The sequence below is a fragment of the Haliotis cracherodii genome, unplaced genomic scaffold, assembly GCF_022045235.1.
Source record: "Haliotis cracherodii isolate W230 unplaced genomic scaffold, xgHalCrac1.p SCAF_15, whole genome shotgun sequence".
Taxonomy (NCBI): Eukaryota; Metazoa; Mollusca; class Gastropoda; order Lepetellida; family Haliotidae; genus Haliotis; species Haliotis cracherodii.
The window spans coordinates 2,434,622-2,460,701 of record NW_027266270.1 but is presented as its reverse complement, the minus strand read 5'-3'; the positions used below and the strand labels follow the sequence as shown (position 1 = coordinate 2,460,701).

General features: G+C 42.7%; 1 protein-coding gene across 1 annotated transcript in view; it reads right to left on the bottom strand.

Moving 5' to 3' along the window:
- Positions 1-26,080, bottom strand: part of LOC139461710 (atrial natriuretic peptide receptor 2-like) — a 40,286-nt gene that overhangs the window by 3,538 nt on the left and 10,668 nt on the right. The window contains exons 2-22 of the mRNA XM_071243168.1: positions 16,782-16,891; positions 15,757-15,891; positions 15,347-15,550; positions 14,520-14,626; positions 14,102-14,209; positions 13,676-13,783; positions 12,170-12,308; positions 11,223-11,359; positions 11,006-11,114; positions 9,978-10,080; positions 9,748-9,844; positions 8,988-9,153; positions 8,445-8,521; positions 7,946-8,050; positions 7,173-7,244; positions 6,273-6,435; positions 5,686-5,832; positions 4,102-4,282; positions 2,493-2,633; positions 1,633-1,756; positions 533-601 (exon numbers count right to left, since the gene is read on the bottom strand). Of these exons, the coding sequence (XP_071099269.1) occupies positions 533-601; positions 1,633-1,756; positions 2,493-2,633; positions 4,102-4,282; positions 5,686-5,832; positions 6,273-6,435; positions 7,173-7,244; positions 7,946-8,050; positions 8,445-8,521; positions 8,988-9,153; positions 9,748-9,844; positions 9,978-10,080; positions 11,006-11,114; positions 11,223-11,359; positions 12,170-12,308; positions 13,676-13,783; positions 14,102-14,209; positions 14,520-14,626; positions 15,347-15,550; positions 15,757-15,891; positions 16,782-16,891 (2,602 nt within the window). The remainder of the gene's footprint in view (positions 1-532; positions 602-1,632; positions 1,757-2,492; positions 2,634-4,101; positions 4,283-5,685; positions 5,833-6,272; positions 6,436-7,172; positions 7,245-7,945; positions 8,051-8,444; positions 8,522-8,987; positions 9,154-9,747; positions 9,845-9,977; positions 10,081-11,005; positions 11,115-11,222; positions 11,360-12,169; positions 12,309-13,675; positions 13,784-14,101; positions 14,210-14,519; positions 14,627-15,346; positions 15,551-15,756; positions 15,892-16,781; positions 16,892-26,080) is intronic.

Below are 26,080 nucleotides of genomic sequence, written 5' to 3'. Positions count from 1 at the left end.
CATTATCTCGTCTGAAGGCAAATGATCGGGACATACAAATGCTAGCTTAAGACATAGTAGCTAAGGCGTTTGCTCGTCAAGCCGAAGGCCTGGGTTCGATTCCCAACAAGTGTACAATGTGTGGAGCCTATTTCTGGTCAAGGTATACTTGCTAGTATATTGCTAAAAGCGGCGTAAAACCAAACTCACCCACTTCAAGTTGTACATGTAACAAAACTCTATCAACTGAATATAAACATCGTCAATATGAGCACGTGAGGATCGTGTCAGGTAGTTGAGGCAGTTCCATCAAGTACGTCAAGTATTTTCAATATGGAGGCGTATTATCTTAAGTTTTCCACAAAAAAATTCTAGACAACAAGGGATATCCCGCGACAACCATCATGCTGTTTGCGATGCTATGCGCGGAAGTGTGGACGCGAGTTATGAACTTAAATGAGGCTGGTGTTTGGGGTGACGCGTGCGGGATGAAAATATCACAACTGATTTATTGTTGGATGAATGTCTGATCCCTAGTGACTGATGGACGTACCTTGTACACGTCATAGCGCGTGATGATGTCATCAAACAGCGTGTAGAGGCAGTTGAGGAGATTCACAACCTGCAATACAATCATGATACACATTGTCAATGTAGTTATACGTGACGCCCATGTGCCCATACAGGATAGACAGCCTTAGCGTTTGTTTCCTTGCTTGCTTGTTGTCTAACGCCGCACTCAGCATATTCCAGCTATATGACAGCGGTCTGTAAATATTCGAGTCTGAACCAGACACTCCAGTGATTGACAACATGAGCATAGATCCACTCAATGCGGATGCGATGCATCAACCAAGTCAGCGATTCTGACCACCCGATCCCTCTTACGACAAGCACAGTCGCCTTTTACGGCAGGCATGGGCTGCTGAAGACATAGTCTACCCCGGATCTTCACGGACCACGCTATGTCTCCACTGTACGTGGTGTGGCGATGGTGGGTACGCTGTTATGTCGACGCATCTATTCATTAATCGGTTATTTGTTCCATTGTCTGACAAGTGTTTATCTGTAAAAAAATCCGATTGTCGCGGTGATTAACGAGGTGCCACTATATACCATATACGCACAAGCCTCGGTATATTCGGTATATTTCAACACTGTAGTTCGCTGTTTATATGATAATTGCACAATTTATATTCAAAGAATAAGCCAGAATCATACAACATATTCTAATTTTGGGGAAACAATCAAATCTGCCCAAATGCTCCAGCTCTATGGAACCATCATCTCCCATCACATGTGAAAGAACCAGAAACTGCAACAATTTTCCAGTCCCGTCTCAAGACATTCCTGTTCTGACTCTTTTATCAAATCTAAAATCAACACCAACTGCCACATCTATTTGTCTTGTATCTATGGCCTTGTATCAGCAGAGTTTTCCCATAGTTTATGTAGGGCTGTGAGCATTCTCCTCGGGGTTAAGCGCATAACAGATGTACTCTCGCCACAGATCTTGGTGAAACCACCTATGTCTGAGAAGTATCTCGCTGGGGATGCTAACGCTATTACCTCAATGGGTGTACTCTCGCCACAGATCTTGGTGAAGCCCACTATATCTGAGAAGTATCTCACTGGGGATGCTAACACTATTACCTCAATGGGTGTACTCTCGCCACAGATCTTGGTGAAGCCCACTATATCTGAGAAGTATATCGTAGCCTGGTCGAACATCTCCGCCTTCACCGGTTTACCCAACTTGAGGTCCTCGGCCACGGACCTGGGGAAATAACAGTGAACACTGAGCTTTGTCTTGTCGTAAGCAAACCATTTCATATTATATGTATAACAAATCCGCTTGCTCAACCTTATAAGGCAAAGACATAATAAAATCATATATTGTCGTTTTCTAGTTCTATTATTGAGGTCATGAGCAAGCACAACACTGAAAGATTCTTACACACAGATTATATGCCACAGAAAGATGAAGAGAAGCTTGTGTCTTGAGGAACGTAATCTGCATTTAGTTTATGACAGTGTCAATGTGTAAAGGAATGCAACATCTTCTGTAGTAGGATTTCTGTCTCCGTCCTAATCCGCCCGACCTCCCTAAACCCCTCTTTTTCCATCTTAGTCAGCAATGTCACCCCCCCCCTCCCCCCCCCCCCCATACCTTGTCCCCACGTGTCACTCACTGTGGCAGCATCCTGTACAGCAGGTCCCCCCTCCCCCAATACCTTGTCCCCACGTGTCACTCACTGTGGCAGCATCCTGTACTCCCCTCCCCCATACCTTGTCCCCACGTGTCACTCACTGTGGCAGCATCCTGTACTCCCCTCCCCCATACCTTGTCCCCACGTGTCACTCGCTGTGGCAGCATCCTGTACAGCAGGTCCCCCCATACCCCCCCCCCCCCTATACCTTGTCCCTACGTGTCACTCACTGTGGCAGCATCCTGTACAGCAGGTCCCCCCCCCCTCCCCCTCCCCTATACCTTGTCCCCACGTGTCACTCACTGTGGCAGCATCCTGTACAGCAAGTTCTCCGTCTTCCTCTTCTCCGCGTCCAACTCACTCGTCCTCTCCGCCACAAGCTCCTCCAGATGGTTGGCGTACTTCTCCAACATGGCGATCATGTTGTCGATCATCGTCATGTGTCTGTACAACCATAGCATAGATCATAAGTCAAGTCTTGGTCATTCGTCTACAACCACAGCATAGATCATAAGTCAAGTCTTGGACATGTGTCTGTACAACCATAGCATAGATCATAAGTCAGGTCTTGGACATGTGTTTGTACAACCACAGCATACATCATAAGTCAAGTCTTGGACATGTGTATGTACAACCATAGCATACATCATAAGTCAAGTCTTGGACATGTGTCTGTACAACCATAGCAGTCTTGGACATGTGTCTGTACAACCACAGCATACATCATAAGTCAAGTCTTGGACATGTGTCTGTACAACCACAGCATACATCATAAGTCAAGTCTTGGACATGTGTCTGTACAACCATAGCAGTCTTGGACATGTGTCTGTACAACCACAGCATACATCATAAGTCAAGTTGTCGTCATTTGTCTACAACCACAGCATAGATCATAAGTCAGGTCTTGGTCATGTGTCTGTACAACCATAGAATACATCATAAGTCAAGTCTTGGTCATTTGTCTGAACAACCATAGAATACATCATAAGTCAGGTCTTGGTCATGCGTCTGAACAACCATAGAATACATCATAAGTCAAGTCTTGGTCATTTGTCTGAACAACCATAGAATACATCATAAGTCAGGTCTTGGTCATGTGTCTGAACAACCATAGAATACATAATAAGTCAAGTCTTGGTCATGTGTCTGAACAACCATTGAATACATCATAAGTCAGGTCTTGGTCATGTGTCTGAACAACCATAGAATACATCATAAGTCAGGTCTTGGTCATGTGTCTGAACAACCATTGAATACATCATAAGTCAGGTCTTGGTCATGTGTCTGAACAACCATAGAATACATCATAAGTCAGGTCTTGATCATGTGTCTGAACAACCATAGAATACATCATAAGTCAGGTCTTGGTCATGTGTCTGAACAACCATAGAATACATCATAAGTCAGGTCTTGGTCATGTGTCTGAACAACCATAGAATACATAATAAGTCCAGTCTTGGTCATGTGTCTGAACAACCATTGAATACATCATAAGTCAGGTCTTGGTCATGTGTCTGAACAACCATAGAATACATCATAAGTCAGGTCTTCGTCATGTGTCTGAACAACCTTAGAATACATCATAAGTCAGGTCTTGGTCATGTGTCTGAACAACCATAGAATACATCATAAGTCAAGTCTTGGTCATGTGTCTGAACGACCATTGAATACATAATACGTCAGGTCTTCGTCATGTGTCTGAACAACCATTGAATACATCATAAGTCAGGTCTTGGTCATGTGTCTGAACAACCATAGAATACATCATAAGTCAGGTCTTGGTCATGTGTCTGAACAACCATAGAATACATCATAAGTCAGGTCTTGGTCATGTGTCTGAACAACCATAGAATACATAGACAAAATGTCATTGTCTAATTCAACACTAATCCTCCATTGTCAGTGGACCTACTTGGACGGGTTGATCCTCGTGAGAGACTTGACCACCCTCGGGGCGGAGGGACGAGCACTGGGGTCCTCACTCCAGCAATCCTCAATCAGGGCCGCTAGGTCAGGATGCTGACGAAGCTCACGTGCAACTGACGGACGGAACCGAGACTGTGTCGAAGGTTCCCGAACTTTAGCGACGATTTCTGGGGGGAAATATAAGAAGTAAGTGAGTGCGTTTTGTTTTACGACGCTATTCCTTGTTTCAGTCACGCTGAGGGCTTCAAATTACCCTTTTCGCGAACACCTGGTGTCATCACTGATTGGTCCATATATATAATTTTACACAGCTATTTGCCCTTTAGGCCAAGTGGACTCTGTTCCGGCAGAAACTCTAGGCCGGTTATTCACTGCATTGACAATTTATATTCAAATATTGCATTACTGTGGACAATCGAACCCGGGCATTAGACGTGACGGGCGACACTCCATATAACTGAATCAATCGAGGCATTTCAACTACGATATATCGGTAGTTCTAGTCGGCGGTATTCCACAAGACCATGTCCAGGATATGGGGACTGACTGTCACGTGTCATGTCACAACGCCTGTGTCACATCAACCAACAACAAGAACACAGTACAGACAAACCATCTCCTGTATCCATCCTATCCGCGCAACAGAACGGTTGCCGAGATGTGCTGATACTTCGCTCGGCTTGTTGCAAACAACGGGGAGCTTAAAGTATTGGCGCTGTTTCTAAACGTGGTTTCACTGTAGTTCGGTTCTGAGAAATAACGATTACAATTTGCTTCTTATTAGTTGATATACTTTAAAAACTTCGACCCCTAGAGTGGGCTTGATGTTACGCTTGTGGTTATTTTAATTTGTTGTTGAATACTGAACCAAGACCGCAGTCTGCTTGATGGACACCTAGGCCAGCGACCGTCTACACCTAACTGAATAGCAGTAGAAGGGGTACTCTGAGTATGGACCTAGCAGAGGAAGGTGGTACTCTGAGTATGGACCTAGCAGAGGAAGAGGGTACTCTGAGTATGGACCTACCAGAGTAAGGGCGTACTCTGAGTATGGACCTAGCAGAGGAAGGGGTACTCTGTGTATGGACCTACCAGAGTAAGGGCGTACTCTGAGTATGGACCTACCAGAGTAAGGGGGTACTCTGTGTATGGACCTACCAGAGTAAGGGCGTACTCTGAGTATGGACCTACCAGAGTAAGGGGGTACTCTGTGTATGGACCTAGCAGAGTAAGGGGGTACTCTATGTATGGACCTAGCAGAGTAAGGGGGTACTCTGTGTATGGACCTAGCAGAGTAAGGGGGTACTCTATGTATGGACCTAGCAGAGAAAGGGGGTACTCTGTGTATGGACCTAGCAGAGTAAGGGGGTACTCTATGTATGGACCTAGCAGAGTAAGGGGGTACTCTGTGTATGGACCTAGCAGAGTAAGGGGGTACTCTATGTATGGACCTAGCAGAGAAAGGGGGTACTCTGTGTATGGACCTAGCAGAGTAAGGGGGTACTCTATGTATGGACCTAGCAGAGTAAGGGGGTACTCTATGTATGGACCTAGCAGAGTAAGGACATACCTGAGGAGCAGTAGAAGGGGTACTCGGTGTAGGGGCCGGACCGGGTGAACACCTCCTTCATAATGATGCCCACGGCGTATATGTCCGCCTTCTGGAACTCAAGGTTCCTCTCAGCTCGCAGAATCTCAGGGGCCGTCCATAGTTCCTCTGCAAGGTGGTTTATATACGATTTAGTTACCAGACTTATTTGACGATAGTGATGGTGATTATTTTTATGCGTAGTAGTAGTAGTAGTATTGGTAGTTGTAGTAGTCGTAGTAGGAGTAGTCGTCGTAGTAGTAGCGTTGTCATCTTCATCATCATTACCATCATCATCAACACCTCCATCATCATCGTCATCATCATTACATTATCAATATTCATGTGTAGCAATAAACATAAAATTACCATTACCACTAGGATAAGAATCGTTATTGTTTTTGTATGAACTCAGTTAAACATGTATAGATGTGTGAAGTTGTCTCAGTAAATAGGACAAGACGCTGTCCAGGTCCTTTAATTAGTGAACCACACCGGGCACCTGCTATTGCAGTAGCCGCACTGAACAGGGACTACACCATGCCACATCCGGGACATACAGCACTCACTGTCTGCGTTCTCCTCGAAGGGTATCGACGCCTTGTCCATCGACCTGATTTTAGGGACCCCGAAGTCCGTGAGTTTACATGTCCACCGACTGTCCACGACACAGTTGGAACTTTTCAGGTTGCCATGGTAGTTTACCGAACTCTTGTGGATGTATTCCAGACCCTGTGGAGGAATGACACATGGATAAGCATTGGTGGTAACGTGTGCAGGACGCTGTTCTCATCTCAGGCCTGAGAAGAAATGGGGTTTCACTTCGCGTTCAAGATTATTGCACTTATATAGCGACGTGCATGCACGTGTGTGGGTGGCTGCTTGTACAAGTCCGGACTGATGCATATTTATTGTGCTAGCTCACTGAGATACCATGCCGCAGTTTAACACAGTGTACTGACACCGAGCCGACCAGTCCTTGTTTGTCGAGCGCCAGACAGCTTAACAAGTTCTACCTTTTGGTATGACGCGGCCAGGGATCGAACCCCGGACCTTACGCTCTCCGGGCAGATGCTCTACCACTAGACCACAGAGGCGGTCCTCGGGTATTATAGAGAGAGGTATTATTTGTAGTTTGCGCATTTGTCAGGAAAACCTTGTCGACAAGGCCTTGTCGGCGTGCATTATTAAATGAACAACAGTTGTTTAATTCATAAATCCTCTTGAATGACTGGAAACATTAATGTCCGATAACATGAGCTGTGTCCACATGTGCTCTTCCAGTTGGCGACACGATGGCACATGGCAGGGAACTCCAACCACTAAATGTCGAGCTTCGCGACAGAGAATCCTCAGAGATCCAGATTTGTGCTCAGCATTTAAGGTTTTGAAACCTTCTTCATTGTTCTTAACGGGTTTACAAATTTCAGTGTGCTGAACCTGATACCCTACCAGTCTTTACTTCCTACCTTGGCGACGTCCTGGCACAGGGCGAACTTGAAGAGCTGATCCAGCTTGATGTTGGTGTTCCAGATGATGTCCTAAGAACATCAAGAGTTGACAAGAATTACAGGAAAGGAGAGAGGATCTGCTGAGCATATATTTGAAGTACTGTTCCATGGCGTAGAAACAGGCTTTGTGTCTTTGAGAAGGAGTTCAGCAATAACATGTAAAGGAGAAGGTTTTACTCGGCTTAATAATGTCGAAGCAATATGAGACAAGGGGGCACGAATCAAAATTCTGTGGGTCGAACTATGAAGTGTGAAGCAGCCCACTATAACAGTGATGGGAGAAAGATGAGGCTCCATTGGGCACCTATGTCAGGAGACCAGGAACTGAAGACTATGCTTAACCCTTCTCGCGAACACCCGGTGGCATCTCTGATTTTCAGTGATATCCAGTCATACGATTTTCACCGCCGTTTTGCCTTTTCGCCCAATGGAATCTGATTCAGCGATACTCCAGACTGGTTCTCTGGCGTTAACGTTTCGTATATATTTGGAAATCACCTAGCATCGAGGATAAGTTCTCATTATGCTTGCTGTAATAGGCAACTTTGCTTATCGTAAGAGACGACTAACAGCATCGGGTGGTCAGGATCGCTAACTTACATGATGCATGTCATCGTATCCCAATTGTGTAGATCGATGCTCGTGATGCCAATTACTGGATTGTCTGGTTCATACTCGAGTGTGGCGTTAAACAACAAACAAACAAATCAATATGGTTCTCAATGACCTACCTGCAAACTGCCCTTTGGGCAATACTCCCACAACAGTAGAATCCTTCCTGGATCTACGCATGCGCCAACAAATGCACAGACGTTCTGATTCTTGAGTTCCATCAGCTGTAACACAGTGTGTAGGGTCAGAGGACTCACTTGTGACGTTTGAGTAGATGGACACAGCCATCATAATAGACTACATGGCAAAGATTCCTCTCAACTAGGTGAAGTCGATGTACAAATGTATTCTATTAGAGTGAGTGAGTGTGCCAGTAGGTGAGTGAGTGAGTGGGTAATGGGTGGGTGGTTGCGTTTGGGGGATATGGGTAAGTGAGTGAGTGGACATTGGATTACCTTGCTTTCAGCAATATTCAATCAATATCACGTAGGAAATGGGCTGCACAAGTTGTAACCACGCTGAGAATAGAACCCGGTCTTCGGCGTGGTAAGCAAGCGTTAACCCGTAAGGCTACCTCACCGCCACAATATAGACTAAACACTGCTGTTCTGTTCTCACCTGGTTGAGTTCCTGCAGGACCTCCTTGGTGAGACTGACGATGTTCTTGGACATCCTCTTGACGGACACCAGGCTCCCTGGAGACGAAACAGTGACTGAGTCAGTACACGAACCGTTAATCTGTCATCATCGAAATGCTCTAACATCGTTCTTTTTATCAGATACACATAATAAAATGTCAGTCTGCAGACATCCAAGGAAGTGTTTCGACGACTTGAATGACAGTTGCTGCCCAAATGTCCGAGACGTGTTCCCATTTGAGAACATGGACAATTATTACTAACTCGAAACTGTCACGGTACTATATGACGGTACTAGGTCACGGTACTATAAGACGGTACACGGTGGCGGTGCACCTTCACAGTGCTCTATCAGACGACACTACCGCGGTGCTATATAACGGCACTATATGACGGTACTGTATGGCGGTACTCTATGGCGGTACATTATTACATTGCTCTATCAGACTACTCTACCGCGGTGCTATATCACGGTACTCTATCAAAGTACTACAGGACGGTACTCTATACGCTGATGGGTTACCTCTGATGTAGGCGACTGACCCAAACATGGTGGTTCCAGTCTCCGTGCAGTGATGTGACCTTGGTGAGTCTGTGTAGGAATCGCCAGAACTCCCAACATTGCGTGTCTTAGACACAGCCTTCACGTTCTTCGAGCTGCGTCGGCGGGCGAGATTCTTGAAGCTGGACTGAAGATATGAACAGAGAGTAAGTGTCTTGTTAGCAATATTCCAATCACCATGGGGACCCAAATCATATCCTTGAATGTACGAGCGAACACTCCCTGGAGAAAGGTAACGAGCACGCTGTTTAAAAGAGTATACAAGTGTGTGTGTGTGTGTGTGTGTGTGTGTGTGTGTGTGTGTGTGTGTGTGTGTGTGTGTGTGTGTGTGTGTGTGTGTGTGTGTGTGTGTGTGCAACCTACTTGGTAGATGGAGGTTGCACTGCCGTGCGATAGTTTAATACCGGTTAATTAAATTACTGCAATGACGGATAACTGGTAAAAACGGGGGTGGTAAATTTATCAAATGAGGCGAGGTGAAACGGGATTTATCGTCGCGTTCAAGACTCTGTAACTAATAGAGCGACATGCGCGCGTGCGTGCGTGCGGCGTGCGTGTGTGCGTGTGTGCGTGTGTGTGAACTAGAGGTGGATAGGTGGATAGTAGGGTGGGGGTTGGGGGTGGGGGCGCTGTTTAGCAACTGAGAACAAAGTGGCCATCGTTATCGAATCACAGAATCAGCCACATTAACGGTATCCACAAGGTGATGGGAGTTACCTACCCTGACGCTGCCACAGAGAATGGCTGTGACAAAGTCAATCTCCTCAAACTTCACCTGCCACAACATACTCTCCAGCTGCCGGCGACGTCGGTAACGTCTGAAACACCATGACAACAATACGTCAACTTTCTATAAATAAATACGTACACACACATGTTGAAATGCTCTTTGTGCAGTCAGGAAAGAATATTTCTGAACAGGGGTACAGTAGGCGATGTTGCAATGCTCACCTGAGTGACACCTGCACGGCGATGGCGATGATGAGGACGACTGACGACCCTGCTGCCGCCCCTGTGATGGTGTCAGCGTAGCCGAGGTCATGAGAGTCTGGTTCTGTGTAAAACATTGAGACTAGACACTATAGATATGCAGTAGATTCAGAAACACTGATGAGAACCCGGAGCAATAATGTATGAAATATAAGTACACCACACATATTATAGTAATTGTATGTTCGTAATCATTGGCTAATACCGACATAACATATCGCGGCTATATCAGGTATTCAACGTTGAAATGTGTCGAAATTAGAAGGTTTTATTTCTTGAAAGTTAAACGGGAATATGTTGGTTCCTTGCCACCATTAGCAACGATATATCCTACTACGAATGAACGATGTATTACTATCTAGCCGAGTCTGTGTGAGTGAACGAGAAGGGATTTAGTGACACCAGAGACACCATGTTGGGATTTGAAGCCAAAGCTTTCACTACTAGGCTTTTCCATCCACATATGATTGTAGAAACCACATACTTCAATAACTACACAGACCTGTTTGTACGCAGAGTTTAACATGTAAGCGATGAGGTGAGGTGAAATGGATTTCAACGTCGGGTCCCAGATTATTGCACTTTGTAGCGACGTGCATGCACGGGTGTGTGGCTGTGTACTAGTCCGGTCTGATGCCGATATATAGTGCCAGCTCACCGAGATACTCAGACACAGTATACTGAATGAGACCCGACCAGTCTTTGTTTTAGCCCCTTAATGCCGAGCGCCAGACAGGGTAACAACAAGTTCCATCTTTTAACCTCTTTGGTATGACGCGACCGGGGATCAAACACCGAACCTTCCACACTCAGATGCTCTACCACTAGAACACGGAGACAGTACGGCAGCAGATGGACAGATACAAATTAGAAGTTTCCTAAAAACAGCATTTTAACCAGATTTATTTTTACAAAAATGTCTCTCCGGGCGGAGGATCTATCACTAGACCACGGAGGCGGTCTTACAAGTTTGAGAGGATGTCGTTTACCTATCTTGCACTTCTCTCCCTCAAAGCCACATTTGGGTATATCAGGTGGCGCGTTCTCCTGGCCCACCTTCCCGTCGGGCCATCGCGCACTGATTTTCTTCTCCATTTGCTGGAAGAAGTGAAGGAAGGTCATTAATGGCTGTGTCCAATGGACAAACATAATTCACAAACGAAAATAGTACAGTACTGAAGCTTGATAATAGTTGCTCTGACTCACCGAGTAGACCATTCCGCCGGTGAGGGTGTTGTAGATCTTGGTGATGGTGGTGAAGTTGCCGTCTTCCTGCATGTCCAGCAACCAGATGTTGACCAGTCGGTCACAGAAGCTGTCTAGAACCAAATTAGCTGTCACACCTGTCGACGAAAATTGATATGTCTCACCCAGCATACTCTACACAACTATACAAAAGGACAGGCATTGGTCCACGTGTCTCCGAGAATCTTTGGCCTTTTCAATTAGCTTTTCCTTTTCCGGATGTTTCTTTACAAACCTTAGGTCGGTGTTTGAAAAAAATAGTATTTTAAACAAAAACTGAGGTCGATAGGACGAGAAAAAATATCAAACACATGCAAAGGCAAGCCAATTGTTTACCTGAAAAAGCAAGGAGCATATGGTACACATCAAGATAGGGAATTGTATCGGACATCATTCTTGTCACTGATGCGCCAAATTTGGAAATGTCCTCTAGATGTCAACCATGAAACCTTTTGAAAGCTTCAATGAGGCCTTGAATGTTGTAACTTTGATCAAACAACTTCTGAGCAAGAACCGTATGACGCTCTTTGAAATTTTGGTAGAAAGAGCATGTTCGATTGTATGTCAAAAGTTAGGAAATGTAGACAGCAAGGGCTCGCGCTGCAGGAATATTGCTCGACATAAAGGAAACGTTGACTATTGGGAAGTTGAAGTCATCCATCTTGTTATCGAGTCTCGTGAAGAATGTTTTGTCACTCGACTTTCAACGACTCGTGATGATGTATGTCGGGTGAGATTCTCTGCTTCACTTGACTGGGTCAGGCAGGGAAACAGTTTGGGATATTATTTTCGAAAGTGTCATCATCAACTTCAGTGGTAATAAAAAAACAGAAAACTGGAATTATATTTCAGTGTTCCAGTTTTCTTTGGTCGGGGATCTGTAAAACAAGCTAGACACACTGAGTTACCTGTCGTCTGTACTCCCTGCGCCATTGAGAACATGTGAGTACCGTTGGTAGGATTCTCCCCAGCTACCATCGACCTGTTGACCAGAATGGCCCACAGCAGGGTGGCGTCGTACAGAAACGGGGCGTAGGCGTCTAGTTGCTATGGGGATGGAGGGTTTAGTTATATATTAGTCAATCAATCAATCAATCTTTATTCCAGCACTTAAGAGGCCCCAGGCCTATAGTACATCTAAAGATGTTGCTGCACACAATTTAACAAATATTGGTTCTATATAACAGTGTGTGGAATACATACATGGCTAAGTTTTGTATTCTTAATGTATCTAGACTGTTAAGCAATTGTCGGAATTTGACAACATTAAGGATGATTAAAGTAGTATACACGAATATACGTTTTTCCCACAGTGGATCAAATGGACATACAATTAAAGGTGATATTCATGCTCTATATCTTGGCTATAACACATTTTACATAATCGTTCTGACCCCGGAGAGTGTGTGTTTCTCCCACTCTCGTTGCATAAATCATGGTATAAACATCGAAATCTGGCCAATGAATTGCGGTATTTCTTTATATTTGCATAAAACAGATACTGTTCAGTGGGTATATGAGTTTTCAATATTCTATAATATAAAAAGAATATTTGATAATGTCAACGAAAATGACCACGAATGCAGATAAATATCTCTAAATTTTCTCTGCAGAAAAGAATTGGTAAATACACTTTCAGATTGTACGAATTGATCATACCACCAAAACCGCAAATCTGTTTCCCAATAAGTCTTTCCATTCCTGTCGTATAACATCAACATATTGTAACATTTCTTAGGGTATCTCGATGAATTCATTTTAAGGAGTTTGAAATACTCAGCAATAGCATGACGGAAAACGGAAAACCTACACCATGTTGCCACGTTGGAATCAAACCAGGGTCGTTGGAGTTGCAAACCCACACATAACCCACTATACCACCCACACGCCCCTTAACAATGATATACGCAGAGTACGGTTTGCTATGTTTCTCTGTGTGAGTGAGTGAGTGAGTGAGTGAGTGAGTGAGTGAGTGCGTGTGTGGATAAATATACTGAATGTTGTTTAATGCCGCAGTCGCCAGCTCCATCGCGACGTCCTGTAATTAACCCCACTTTACCAGGCAAACTAGGGACGAGCCATTAAGTTGACTTCGACACAACCACATTAATTAAATTGAATCATTAATTACCGTAAAATCGGCTAAGAACACCATGGCCATCAAAATTAGATCGTATAATCCGAACTTTGATATTCACATGAAGAATAAGGTTGATTATGGCTCTCTGGCCATGGCTGTTAGAAGTCGGTACGTTGTGCCCGACCTTTGTACCTGACATCCTCAACTTCGTTAATGATGTGATAAATAGCGTTGACTGTGGCCCTCGAAGGACTGTGTTTGTTATATCCGGCGGTTTGGTATATCCGTGTTGACTTTATCCAGAGTTAATTGATTGTAATATGAAGATACCTACGTCTGATCCTTGAGGGATGTCCCAGAGTTCGTCAGTCAGTGTGTTCATCTTCTGCACGTGGTTTTTGAACTTTTTATACGTCTGTTGTTCTTGACCAACCAGGATGACCTAGAGGGAAGAGTGAGTGAGTGAGTGAGTGAGTGAATGAATGAGCGAGCGAGCGAGTGGCGCCGCTTTCATCAATGTCATGTCATGACTTATGCCGGAGGCCACTTAGACACATGTCACTCTGGACAAATACACTCCCAACATTATAGTGCTGACCAGTTCAGTAATGGGATTCAACATGATTTCGATCTGACACAGCTATAAACTGTCGGTGTTAGAATATGAAACCTCAGAATGTTGTTTATTAAAAGGCATTGTCATTACTACAATTGTTTTCCTTCAGGAGTTATACAAAACCCACATCAGATAGACACTTACATGGATGACAGATTCAAACGCAAACTTGGCCTCTTCATCAAAGGAATCGTTTCGTCGCCACACACGGTCTGATAAAACATCTGCCTCGAGCGTCTCGCCCGAATACACCTGAACAAAGGTAAAATGTGGTCAATAAAATTACTTAAAAATAATTAACATTGAATATGATTACTCAAAGTCCAAGTTCTATTGATTCATTTTAAATAATTGATATGCTAGAAAACTAAAATCTTGCATGTATTTATTATGAAACTATTCTTTTCTGAGAGCATAATTGCCATTTTAACAGAAACGTTATTATAATTATTTGTGCAATGTGCGTTCCTGACGATTCGAACGATTACACTTTGTCCAGAAACACTGTTTGAGACGGCTTGATATCGTCGTCGTAGTCGTCGAGATTGAATAACAGACTCACGTCTCCATTGATGCAGATGAAGGCGAACTCCCCCGTCGTGAGCCCCAGTCGGTGAGCCACCAGGATGTACTTCCTCATCGTCAACCACGGCACGGCGAAGATGATGACTGGGGAGACAATGGGACATACATCACGATACGTCCTACAACATCGGCACGCCACACAGCCACAGCTGTACTTCTCACGTACGTTGAGTGAAGAGACCTCTCCTACAGCTGATCCTCGCTGACTTGTCGTGTGCTTAATATTAATCTTAGTTGAATAACAAATAGTAAACACTCTTACAAGCCGAATTTCTGAAAAGTTGACAGATGGCAAAGTTGACAAAATTTATGGATTACACTTCTATATTATAATGTAATAGCGACGTTTTGATAAGGATCCTTACGCCGTTGTCAAACAAGACTGTATGAGGATCTATACCAAAACGTCGCTTTTAGAGACTCACAAAGAAGTTGTTATCCATAAATTGTGTCGACTTTGTAATATTTAAGTGGCTTTAGGCCTCCGTCCGCTCGTGAAGATTAGAATAGGTCTTCAACAACCCATGCTTGTCGGAGACGTGACTATGCTTGTCGTCAGAGGCGACGAAAAGGATCGAGTGGTCAGGCTTGCTGACTTGGTTGATGCACGTCATCGTAACCCAATTGCGTAGAGCGATGCTCATGATGTCAAACACTGGATTATCTGCTCCAGGTTCTACTATTTACGGACAGTGGTCACACAGCTGGAACATTGCTGAATACGGCGTTAAACAACAAACGAACAAACAAATTAGGACTCCGTTAGTTTTAGCGATCCTGTTCTTAAGTTTAAGAGGCACTCACTTCTAGCGTACTTCTTGACCTGGAGGAAGATCTCTTTGATCTGGTCATCGTCCATGCTCGGCGTCACAGAGTGCGTGGAGGTGAAGAAGTTGGTTTTGTCACCAGCCAGAGCTTCGTACACCGACTTGTAGGATTCGTCTTTGTCGTGGATCATGGCGTAACGCTTCCAGTTGAACACACTGGAGACGTAGCGCATTGTCGTAGCTGCGCACAGAACGTGGGGCAAACAAATGAAACGTACATTGTAACTACCGTGTTTGTTCCGCGGGTTGTAGATTACAAAGGACTGTCTTTTTACTTAGGCACATGCACACTGGGAATTGAATGAAAGAATGAATTACGGACAAATAGAAAGAAAGACAAAAAGACAGATAAACTAACTATGCGTATAGATCTCCATGCGTACTCACAGAACTGGTTGAGGGGTCCGAGCAGTCTGATAAGAGTGGAGTAGATGTCCCTGTCCCTCAGATCGTGGTCGTTGGAGACCCAGCCAAACACGGGGATGTTCCAGTGGGACGCCAGCTGAGCCACGGGGCGCATACCTTGAAATAGGGGGAATATAGTAAACGTATTGTGTTTCCGTCTGTAACGGCCTGATTCCTAAACCTTCGATAGTGGGTAACAGGATGGTTTGACGTTTTGCTATCCAAAAACATGTAAAAAGGGGGTCCCACTGTATAGCTGATCCTACCTGCGGGACACGGAGGTACCACTATGTAGCTGATCCTACCTGCAGAACACGAGGGTCCCACTATATAGCTGATCCTACCTGCAGAACAAGGGGGTCCCACTATATAGCTGATCCTATCTAGGGAACACGGGGGTCCCACTATATAGCTGATCCTACCTGCGGAACACGGAGGTCCCACTACGTAGCTGATCCTATCTGCGGAACACGGGGGTCCTACTATATGGCTGATCCTACCTGCGGAACACGGGGGTCCTACTATATGGCTGATCTTACCTGTGGAACACGGGGGTCCTACTATATGGCTGATCCTACCTGCGGAACACGGAGGTCCTACTATATGGCTGATCCTATCTGCGGAACACGGGGGTCCTACTATATGGCTGATCCTACCTGCGGAACACGGGGGTCCCACTATATGGCTGATCCTATCTAGGGAACACGGGGGTCCCACTATATAGCTGATCCTACCTGCGGAACACGGGGGTCCCACTATGTAGCTGATCCTATCTAAGGAACACGGGGGTCCCACTATATAGCTGATCCTATCTAAGGAACACGGGGGTCCCACTATATAGCTGATCCTACCTGCGGAACACGGAGGTCCCACTATATGGCTGATCCTATCTAAGGAACACGGGGGTCCCACTATATAGCTGATCCTACCTGCGGAACACGGAGGTCCCACTATATAGCTGATCCTACCTGCGGAACACGGGGGTCCCACTATGTAGCTGATCCTACCTGCAGAACACGGGGGTCCCAGGAAGAGATGGGGGTCAAACATGTTCTTGGCGTCGACAGCGGAAGTGAGAGCGGCCTTGGAGTTGCAGTCACTGTCGTACCATTTCACCCTGGAGACACAAACATAGATGTGAAGTCATTGAATACAAACATGGACATGGAAATAGAATCCCTTGGAGAATCGGTTGTTTTAATTCTACATGATGCATCTCTGCGAGCTTAACGTGCAAACTGGTGATGCGAGTATTTTATTATCATATACTCATTTTGTAGGCGACATCATTGAACGTTTTCTGTTTCAGCAAAACAGCTGACCATTCAAGTTGCCCAGCTCTGGTGTATGAACCTGGCCTTGAATGTACATCACGAAGATCATATACTCTTCTATAGGAGAATCAATACTTCACAAAGTTTATTTGTGTGTTAGTTTAACGCCACACTAGGCAATATCCCAGCTACAAAACAGCGGTCTGTAAAGAATCGAGTCTGGACAAGATAATCCAGTGACTGACATCAAGAGAATGGACCAACGCAACGGGGATCGATGGCATGCATCAACCAAGTGAGCAAGCCTGACCACCCGATCCCATAAATCGCCTCTGACAACAAGCATAGTCGCCTTTCAGGGCAAGCATGGGTCGCTGAAGACCTATTCTACCCCGGATCTTCACGCGTCTACTTCACACAGATAACCAAAATTATTCTATACTTAAGTGTGAAAGACTTTTCCGAAGTTGAGAAAAGTGATATTTTCATTGCAGTGAACATAACGCTTGATATTTCACCGCAGTAAACATAACACTTGATATTTCAAATATCTCCCACCTTCCGTCACTCGATGAGAGAATTATGATATTTCATGAGTCGAGTGAAATATCCTCTATATAAACTTTCGTAGTCTGTAGTGTATAGCAATATTTAGAGAACAGTTTAATGTTGCATACTACTATAGTAACCCTCTCGACTCATCTTTCGATGCATTCGACATGTATTTAATATCTAATAATTAACAGTGTGCATATCATTATACAACTGTATATCGTATTTCGCATATTCTCAGCTTGATTGCTTAGCGCTTCACTGATAACCTGATGTGTAAACATAGAACGTCAAAGACAGAGAGTAACCAGTCTTGATTATCCACCGAAACAGATTCCACTTGGCGCAAAGGACGAAACAGCTGTGACAATTATATGAATGGACCACTGAAAATCAGTGATGACACCAGGTGTTCGCGAAAAGGGTCAACATGTCCTGCCGAAACCACTTGGCATTCATACAATTTGCATAAAAAGGTAAATATTTATTGCCTGACGCCGCACAGTAATGTCAGGCGACGGCGGTCTGTAGACAAACCAGACAATTAAATGATCAGTGAGCAAGACATTCAAGTGACACGATGAAGCATTTACTGATTTTGTTTAACTGATAGAAACGATACGTTAATTTTGAATTACGTCTGCTGTGTATAAATGCAGAGATTCTGCTGCTTATAAGTACAGAGAAACATTTAAGAAATATATTCGTTTTCAAAACTGTTGGAAGCAGTTTTAATGACTCAGCTTAGATGTCTTATGTTTGTATATACCGGTTCAGTCCCACATAAGTCACCTTTTCCGGTCTTTTTTCACACATATGTATGTTTACTTGTTTGTATCATGTTATTCGTCTTAATTAAATTTACTTTTTCTGACATTGTCAGTTCATTACATATTTCATCTTGATCACATCAGGCCTGCACTTCCAAACTGCGACTTTACAGTCCAAAAATGTATTGAACAATATAGACTTCTCACGTCGTGCCACACTTCTCTTATCTTACTATTCTCTCGATAACGCGCAATGATGTTAGGGAAGAGTATTTATGGATGTCAACTCCTTTATAATGAGAACACAACGTTTGGGAGTATCAGCACTCCTTCACCAGGTGTATGGTAATAATGTTGTTTAATATCGTGTGACAAACGGGACTTCTCCTTGCGCAACATGCGAACTTCTTAGGCATGTACTAGGTCCACTATTGACATGATTGTATTAGAGTTATATAATATTCATGTTCTTTATCTGTATCGTGCAAGACTAGCATTGTTTTAGCATGTTTTGTGTATTAAAGTCGCAATTCAGAAACACTAACGTAACCATCCTAGTGTTATTGTTACTCCAGCCTGCCCGAGACCTTCTCAGAACGATTGTCACGACAAATCACTAACTATTTTTCACCTGACTACGAGAAGCATACAAAATATGCTCGCATATCTCAGTGAATACCTACAAGAAAATCAAATTGTTTGTTTCACTGAGACCCATCTTGATGAATTGTTTGTTAACGTTTCCTTAAAGTGGGCAACCTTTCGTGATCCACGGCGGGGGTGTAATGTTAAGAAAATATTAATATTAAGAAAAATATCTTTTAAACCAATGCATGATCTCTAGAATATATTTAACGAAACAATTGGGGTTAATATACATCTTCCTATCAACCCGATATATTATGCGTAGCGTACAGACCGGAGTATACCTGTGTGAAATGTTTGGAATAGACTTGATACAAGTATTGAAAGTGTCCTAGATACTGCAAGCAAAACGACTAGTGTTGGAGATTTAAATGCAGACGTGTTATCAAGTGCTGGTTCAAGAAGTCATCTCAAGAATGTATTGCTAAGTAAGAAAAAATATCATAAGGGCACCAACAAGGGTAACTCAACATTCCAGTACACTGCTTGACCCTATAATAATCAGTGAAGATGTAAATACTACAGAATGTTGCGTATCAGAATTCGAGAGCAAAATTAGCGATCACACAGGATGACTTGTGTGTCTATAAAGTCGTCTATAAATACAAAAAGTGCATATTCTAGAGACATATTTTGTTTGATGAAGGCGACTATCAATATTTGAATGCATGTATCAATGAAACAAAATGGACAGATGCCAATCAAACTTGTACAATTTTTTATAAACAACTTAATGAACTTTTAAACCTCTGCGTACCATTTTAACCTCTGGATCCCATCTAAACCTCTGCGTACCATCTAAACCTCTCGATCCCATTTAAACCTCTGGAGACTATGGACCTGTATCACTCATCAGTTGTGTTGGTAAAGTATCATACATTGGCAGCAAATTATAGATCTGTATCACTCTTCAGTTGTGTTGGTAAAGTATCATACATTGGCAGCAAACTATAGACCTGTATCACTCTTCAGTTGTGTTGGTAAAGTATCATACATTGGCAGCAAACTATAGACCTGTATCACTCTTCAGTTGTGTTGGTAAAGTATCATACATTGGCAGCAAACTATAGACCTGTATCACTCTTCAGTTGTGTTGGTAAAGTATCATACATTGGCAGCAAACTATAGATCTGTATCGCTCTTCAGTTGTGTTGGTAAAGTATCATACATTGGCAGCAAACTATAGATCTGTATCACTCTTCATTTGTGTTGGTAAAGTATCATACATTGGCAGCAAACTATAGACCTGTATCACTCTTCAGTTGCGTTGGTAAAGTATCATACATTGGCAGCAAACTATAGGCCTGTATCACTCTTCATTTGTGTTGGTAAATATCATACATTGGCAGCAAACTATAGACCTGTATCACTCTTCAGTTGTGTTGGTAAAGTATCATACATTGGCAGCAAACTATAGACCTGTATCACTCTTCAGTTGTGTTGGTAAAGTATCATACATTGGCAGCAAACTATAGATCTGTATCACTCTTCATTTGTGTTGGTAAAGTATCATACATTGGCAGCAAACTATAGGCCTGTATCACTCTTCAGTTGTGTTGGTAAAGTATCATACATTGGCAGCAAACTATAGGCCTGTATCACTCTTCAGTTGTGTTGGTAAAGTATCATACATTGGCAGCAAACTATAGACCTGTATCACTCTTCAGTTGTGTTGGTAAAGTATCATACATTGGCAGCAAACTATAGACCTGTATTACTTTTCAGTTGTGTTGGTAAAGTATCATACATTGGCAGCAAACTATAGGCCTGTATCACTCTTCAGTTGTGTTGGTAAAGTATCATACATTGGCAGCAAACTATAGACCTGTATTACTCTTCAGTTGTGTTGGTAAAGTATCATACATTGGCAGCAAACTATAGACCTGTATCACTCTTCAGTTGTGTTGGTAAAGTATTTGAAAGAGTTGTGTACATTTTCGTGTTTAATTATTTTCACGCAAATAAAGTTATATATAAGTACTAGTCTGGTTTTCAAGCTGGGCATTCGACTGTGCATCAGTTAATTGAAATATACCAGCATATTTGTACAGCCTTTTATAGGACAGAAAGTTAATATATGGTCTTTTGTGATTTCCAAACGCTTTTGATCGTGATTGGCATAGAGGTCTTTTGTTGAAGCTTGAACAGTGTGTTATAAAAGGGCAAATGTTGGGAGGGATAGCAAGCGATCGTAGTCAAAGTGTCTTTGTTAATGGAGCTACTTCCAAGCCTAGAACACCTGGCGCTGGCGTCCCCAGGGGTCAGTGATTGGTTCTTTTTTATTCATTGTCTACATTAAAGATGTGCTGATGCATTAGTCTGCATACCTAGACGCTTTGCTGATGACTCGTCACTGGGTATTTCTGCAGCTGATAACAATTGAAATGTAATGCAAATTTGATTACATTGAGTGAATGGGGGTGAACAGTGGTTTGTTAAGTACAAACCAGAAGAGACCAAAACAGTACTTTTCTAAGTTAGAAATAATACAGAAATGTTAAATTTATATTTTGACGGTGTTAAAATTAGAACAGTTGAAGCCCAAATACATTTGGGGAAAACATGCAATGGAAAATGGCGTGATCATATTGAAACAGTTGTAAAAATGGCCTCAAGAATGGTAAATTCCACGCGATTGTTAAAGTATATATTGCGCAGAGACACACTTCGTAAGATACAACTCATGTTCATAAGACCACATCTTGAATACGCGTGTGAAGTCTGGGATGGGTGCACAATAGAGCAGATAAATAAGCTGGAACAGATTCTACTGCAAGCAGCAAGGATAGTTACGATTTACCGAAGTATACATCAAATAAATATCTTTCCTACGAAACGGGTTAAACATATGCTTATAACGAACAACGTATATAACGAATTAAAATTAGTGGTCCTTTTGAGTTCGTTATAACCGTAGTTGGCTTTATTTGCAAAATTCTGGAAACATATCAATTCCTCGTTCGAGACTTGTGCATTTTGCTGTTAATTACACAATAATGAAATTATTTAATAGTTAATTTCACACCATAGCTTCATGTGTCACTTAGCCTAGGTTGACAATTACACGTCCTCAAATGCACAAAATAATATGTATATAATGTTGTGTTAGAGCAGGTTATCTATGGCAATGTTCATATTTATTGCAATTAGATAAACCTTTGGCGATTCCCAGTGATTTCCCCAGGAATGTGGATATAGTCCGTCAGTGTTTACGTCATTTCAAGAATACAGCCTCGTGAAAAACGTATAAACGTCAAATTGTGTCGATCATACGCTTATGAACGTCAGTTTCGCGGTCATGTGACCGACCTCTCTTCCAGTGGAAAAGCCGCACATCGTGTAAACTTCAAATTAAAAAAAAATTACTTGTTATACTTACTCACTAAATGATCGCCTTACTTATAATCTTACTTCTTGCCTTATTTACTTGCCACGTACGCACTTCCTGAATGTTTTACTAACCTGATATCTACTTGCCTTTCTTATTTCTAGTCTCATTAACTTACTTTGTGCTCATTTACCGACCAGTTTGATCCCTGTGTTGTTTTACATTCTTTCCTATTTGCTTCGTGATGTCTTCACTCACACACTTACTCAGGAGCACGGGTAGCTCCATTGTTGAAGGTATCGCAATTTGGTGTGAGGACTTGTGTCCATTAGATGTGCTTATATGAGCGTGGCTTAAGCCCTGACTATGTTTCTAGGTTTGTCAGCACCATACCCGTGCTTGTGGGTTTCACCAAGGTGGTTAACGTCTGAGTCCTGCATCACTTCAGGCTCTTCTCCCACACTAAGTTGACACGCCTTGATATAACTGGAATAATGTTAAACCAAATTCACACTCTCATTTATTTCTTGCCTTGCCTTCTTTGATTTCTACTTGTTCATTGCTGTTTATTTACGTACGAGTAAACACCTTCATACAATCTTGTTTACTCACTTGCTTTCTGCTTGTCTCACCGTTTAATATTATTCTTTTCATTTTGTCGTTTAACGTGAAATAATAACCACTAAAGAAATTACATCGCAACTAAATTATGAATCATAAAATGTAATTTAATTTAAATTTAAATAATTTCTTGAAAGCAAGGACATCGCTTGTTTTCATTTGAAAGGATTTCAAGGAATTCTAAAGTTTTATTTCTTTTTTTTAGAATATATGGCCACGGTGTAGTTGTTAATGTGACAGAATCTTCATCCGGTACACACGGCTGACACATATCACAGCTACAGCGGAGTCGTTTCAGGACAGTTATTGTCAGGGGGATTCAGCGGGTTACACATAAGCATCGGTTGGGCGTCGGTGACATTTGAGGTGGTTTTATTAGAAGAGACACATTAAGTCACTGCCAACGACACAGCCATGCCCTCTTTAATCAGCGAATTATATACTGCCTACAGAAAGCACTACGTCTTTGTAACTTCTTGTCCCACACAGAACCTGAATGTCCAGGTCAATGAACATCTCGCTGGTCATGACTCCAGGATGGACATTGAAAATCCAAAATGGATGCTGAATGTGTATACTACTTGAATTGACTGACCACCTGGCTGTGACGATAAGTGATTGCAGCTCGACCAGCTTCAGCTCCGATAGAGCTGCGCTAACTGTTACAATTCAAAGAGAGTCAGACTCCTGCCTATCAGGCTTACAACATTCAAGGCCTTAGTAAAGATTTTAAATAACTTTTATGGGGACAACCTTTTCGCGAACACCAGGTATCATCACTATTGGATAATGACATATAAACACAGGTATATTATATATTCGCAATCGTGCTTTAGACAGAGATATATTTAATAAACAGCAACTCGAACATTACATAGGTTACAAAACGGTTAAAGAGGATCTATGTTTCATAGTATTTCCAGTACTGGTCTGGACGCAGTAATCAGTGCTCTATGTGCTACTGAGCTAGTGTGTTTTCCCAGTAACGGCAGCTGTTAACTGTTATGCTCTGTGATACTACTGTGCATCATTAAATGAGAGTTACCCATCATATACAGTAAACTACGTTTATAACGAACACGCTTATAACGAACTGACGGATATAGCGAACTTACTTTTCTGTCCCGACTAATTGCTGTAATTATGTTGTATATATGCTTATACGAACTACGGTTATAACGAACTAAAGTTAGTGGTCCCTTTGAGTTTTTTATATCCGTAGTTTACTGTATTGTTGAACGATTTGAACCCACTTTCCTGGAAGTGCCTTTTCACCTGAGCCTCGCTCCTATTAAATTGTGATGAATGTTCAGTGTTGTGCTGGGTGTACCACAGGTCGTGGATACTTTAGGACAATCCAGATTGCGGACCTTTGCTAGGGGAGGGCTTAAAGGTAGTCATCAAGTGGACGTTTGGGCTGGAGGCTTTTCACAAAAATCACGGGGCAGAAAAATCGTTTCATATACGTGTGCAGAATTCCATTGTGACGTATGGTCCAGCAGTGTGGCAGGATGGCTGTGTTTAACAGCACAAGGCAAACCGTTCTCCAGGTTATCATACATTCGATCTGTTGTGGACCATAATCTCACTGACTCACCCACTGACTCACCCACTGACTCACCCACTGAATCTCTGTGAATCTCTGTTTTTGTGACCGTCTCTCTGGGTTTAGTGCATAAAGCGTCTGCCCGGAGAGCGGGGATGTGTTTGTTCGATCCCCGGGCTGCGTTATACCAAAAGACGTTAAAGATGGTACTTGTTTTACCCTGCCTGGCGCTCGGTATAAGGAGATAAAACAAGGACTGGTCGGCTCGGGGTCAGCATACTCTGTCTGAGTAGGGTATTCACGCTAAAACTGCGGCATGGTGTCTCAGTGAGCTAGCAATATAAAACTGCCATTAGTCCGGACAAGACAAAGCCCATACTCACTCTCACACACATACGCGCGCATGCGTACACTTCCCTACACATGCGCAATAATCATGCTCTACATGTTTCTACTCGTGGCTATATAAGTAAGTGTCTAATTTTCTTATGTTCCTATTTTAAGATCATATATTTTATTTTTTCATACTTTAGTTCTAATCAGCAATGAAATATGAATTTCCCTTGGGATAATGAAGTCTTATCTTATCGCTTTATCTTGAACGCGACGTCCAGTGGCAGTCATGTCGTTAAACGGTTGATGGCAAATGGTTAATGATATTAACTTATACAACACAATCCGATATTTCATTGTTGTCTACAACCCTCAAACCGTGTAGTTCCAAAATAGTATGGAAAATATCGTAGAATGTCGTGACTCATAGAACTTTCAAAAAGTCATTTTATTACATTCTTGTCACGACTCCGCTCGGTCATAGACATAAAGGAGAAATGAGCGTCTACAAAGAAACTCTGACATGTACGACACAATGTTGAGAAAATTAGAACTCCAATTTGTGGCAGGTTTATGCACATCTGCGCCATAAGTGTCAAACAAACATGTCACCTTCAAGGCTGGCCTGATATTTAAGTTATGGTTGGTAATTAAACAAACAGAAACTTCACATAAACGTTTTTTTAACTAAAAGTGTTGAAATCCATCAAACACACACACCATTGAAACTTTCGCAGTCCCCTAAACAGAGTAATTCTGAGACTGTCATTATAACCCATACCTGTATTCAATACAGGACTGTGGTTATACTTGATAGCGGATAATGTCAAAGAATAGAAACCGTTTGAAAACTATTTGAACTGGTTTAAACCCATGTTCATGCCTCGTCCATACCACCTCCATACCATGTCAATATCACTTCCATACCACCTCCATACCATGTCAATATCACTTCCATACCACCTCCATACCATGTCAATATCACTTCCATACTATGTCAATATCACTTCCATACCATCTCCATACCATGTCAATATCACTTCCATACCACCTCCATACCATGTCAATATCACTTCCATACTATGTCAATATCACTTCCATACCACCTCCATACCATGTCAATATCACCTCCGTACCATGTCGATACAACTTCTATACCACGTTCATATCATGTCGATACCACTTCCATACCATGTCAATATCATATCCATACCATGTTCATATCATGTCGATACCA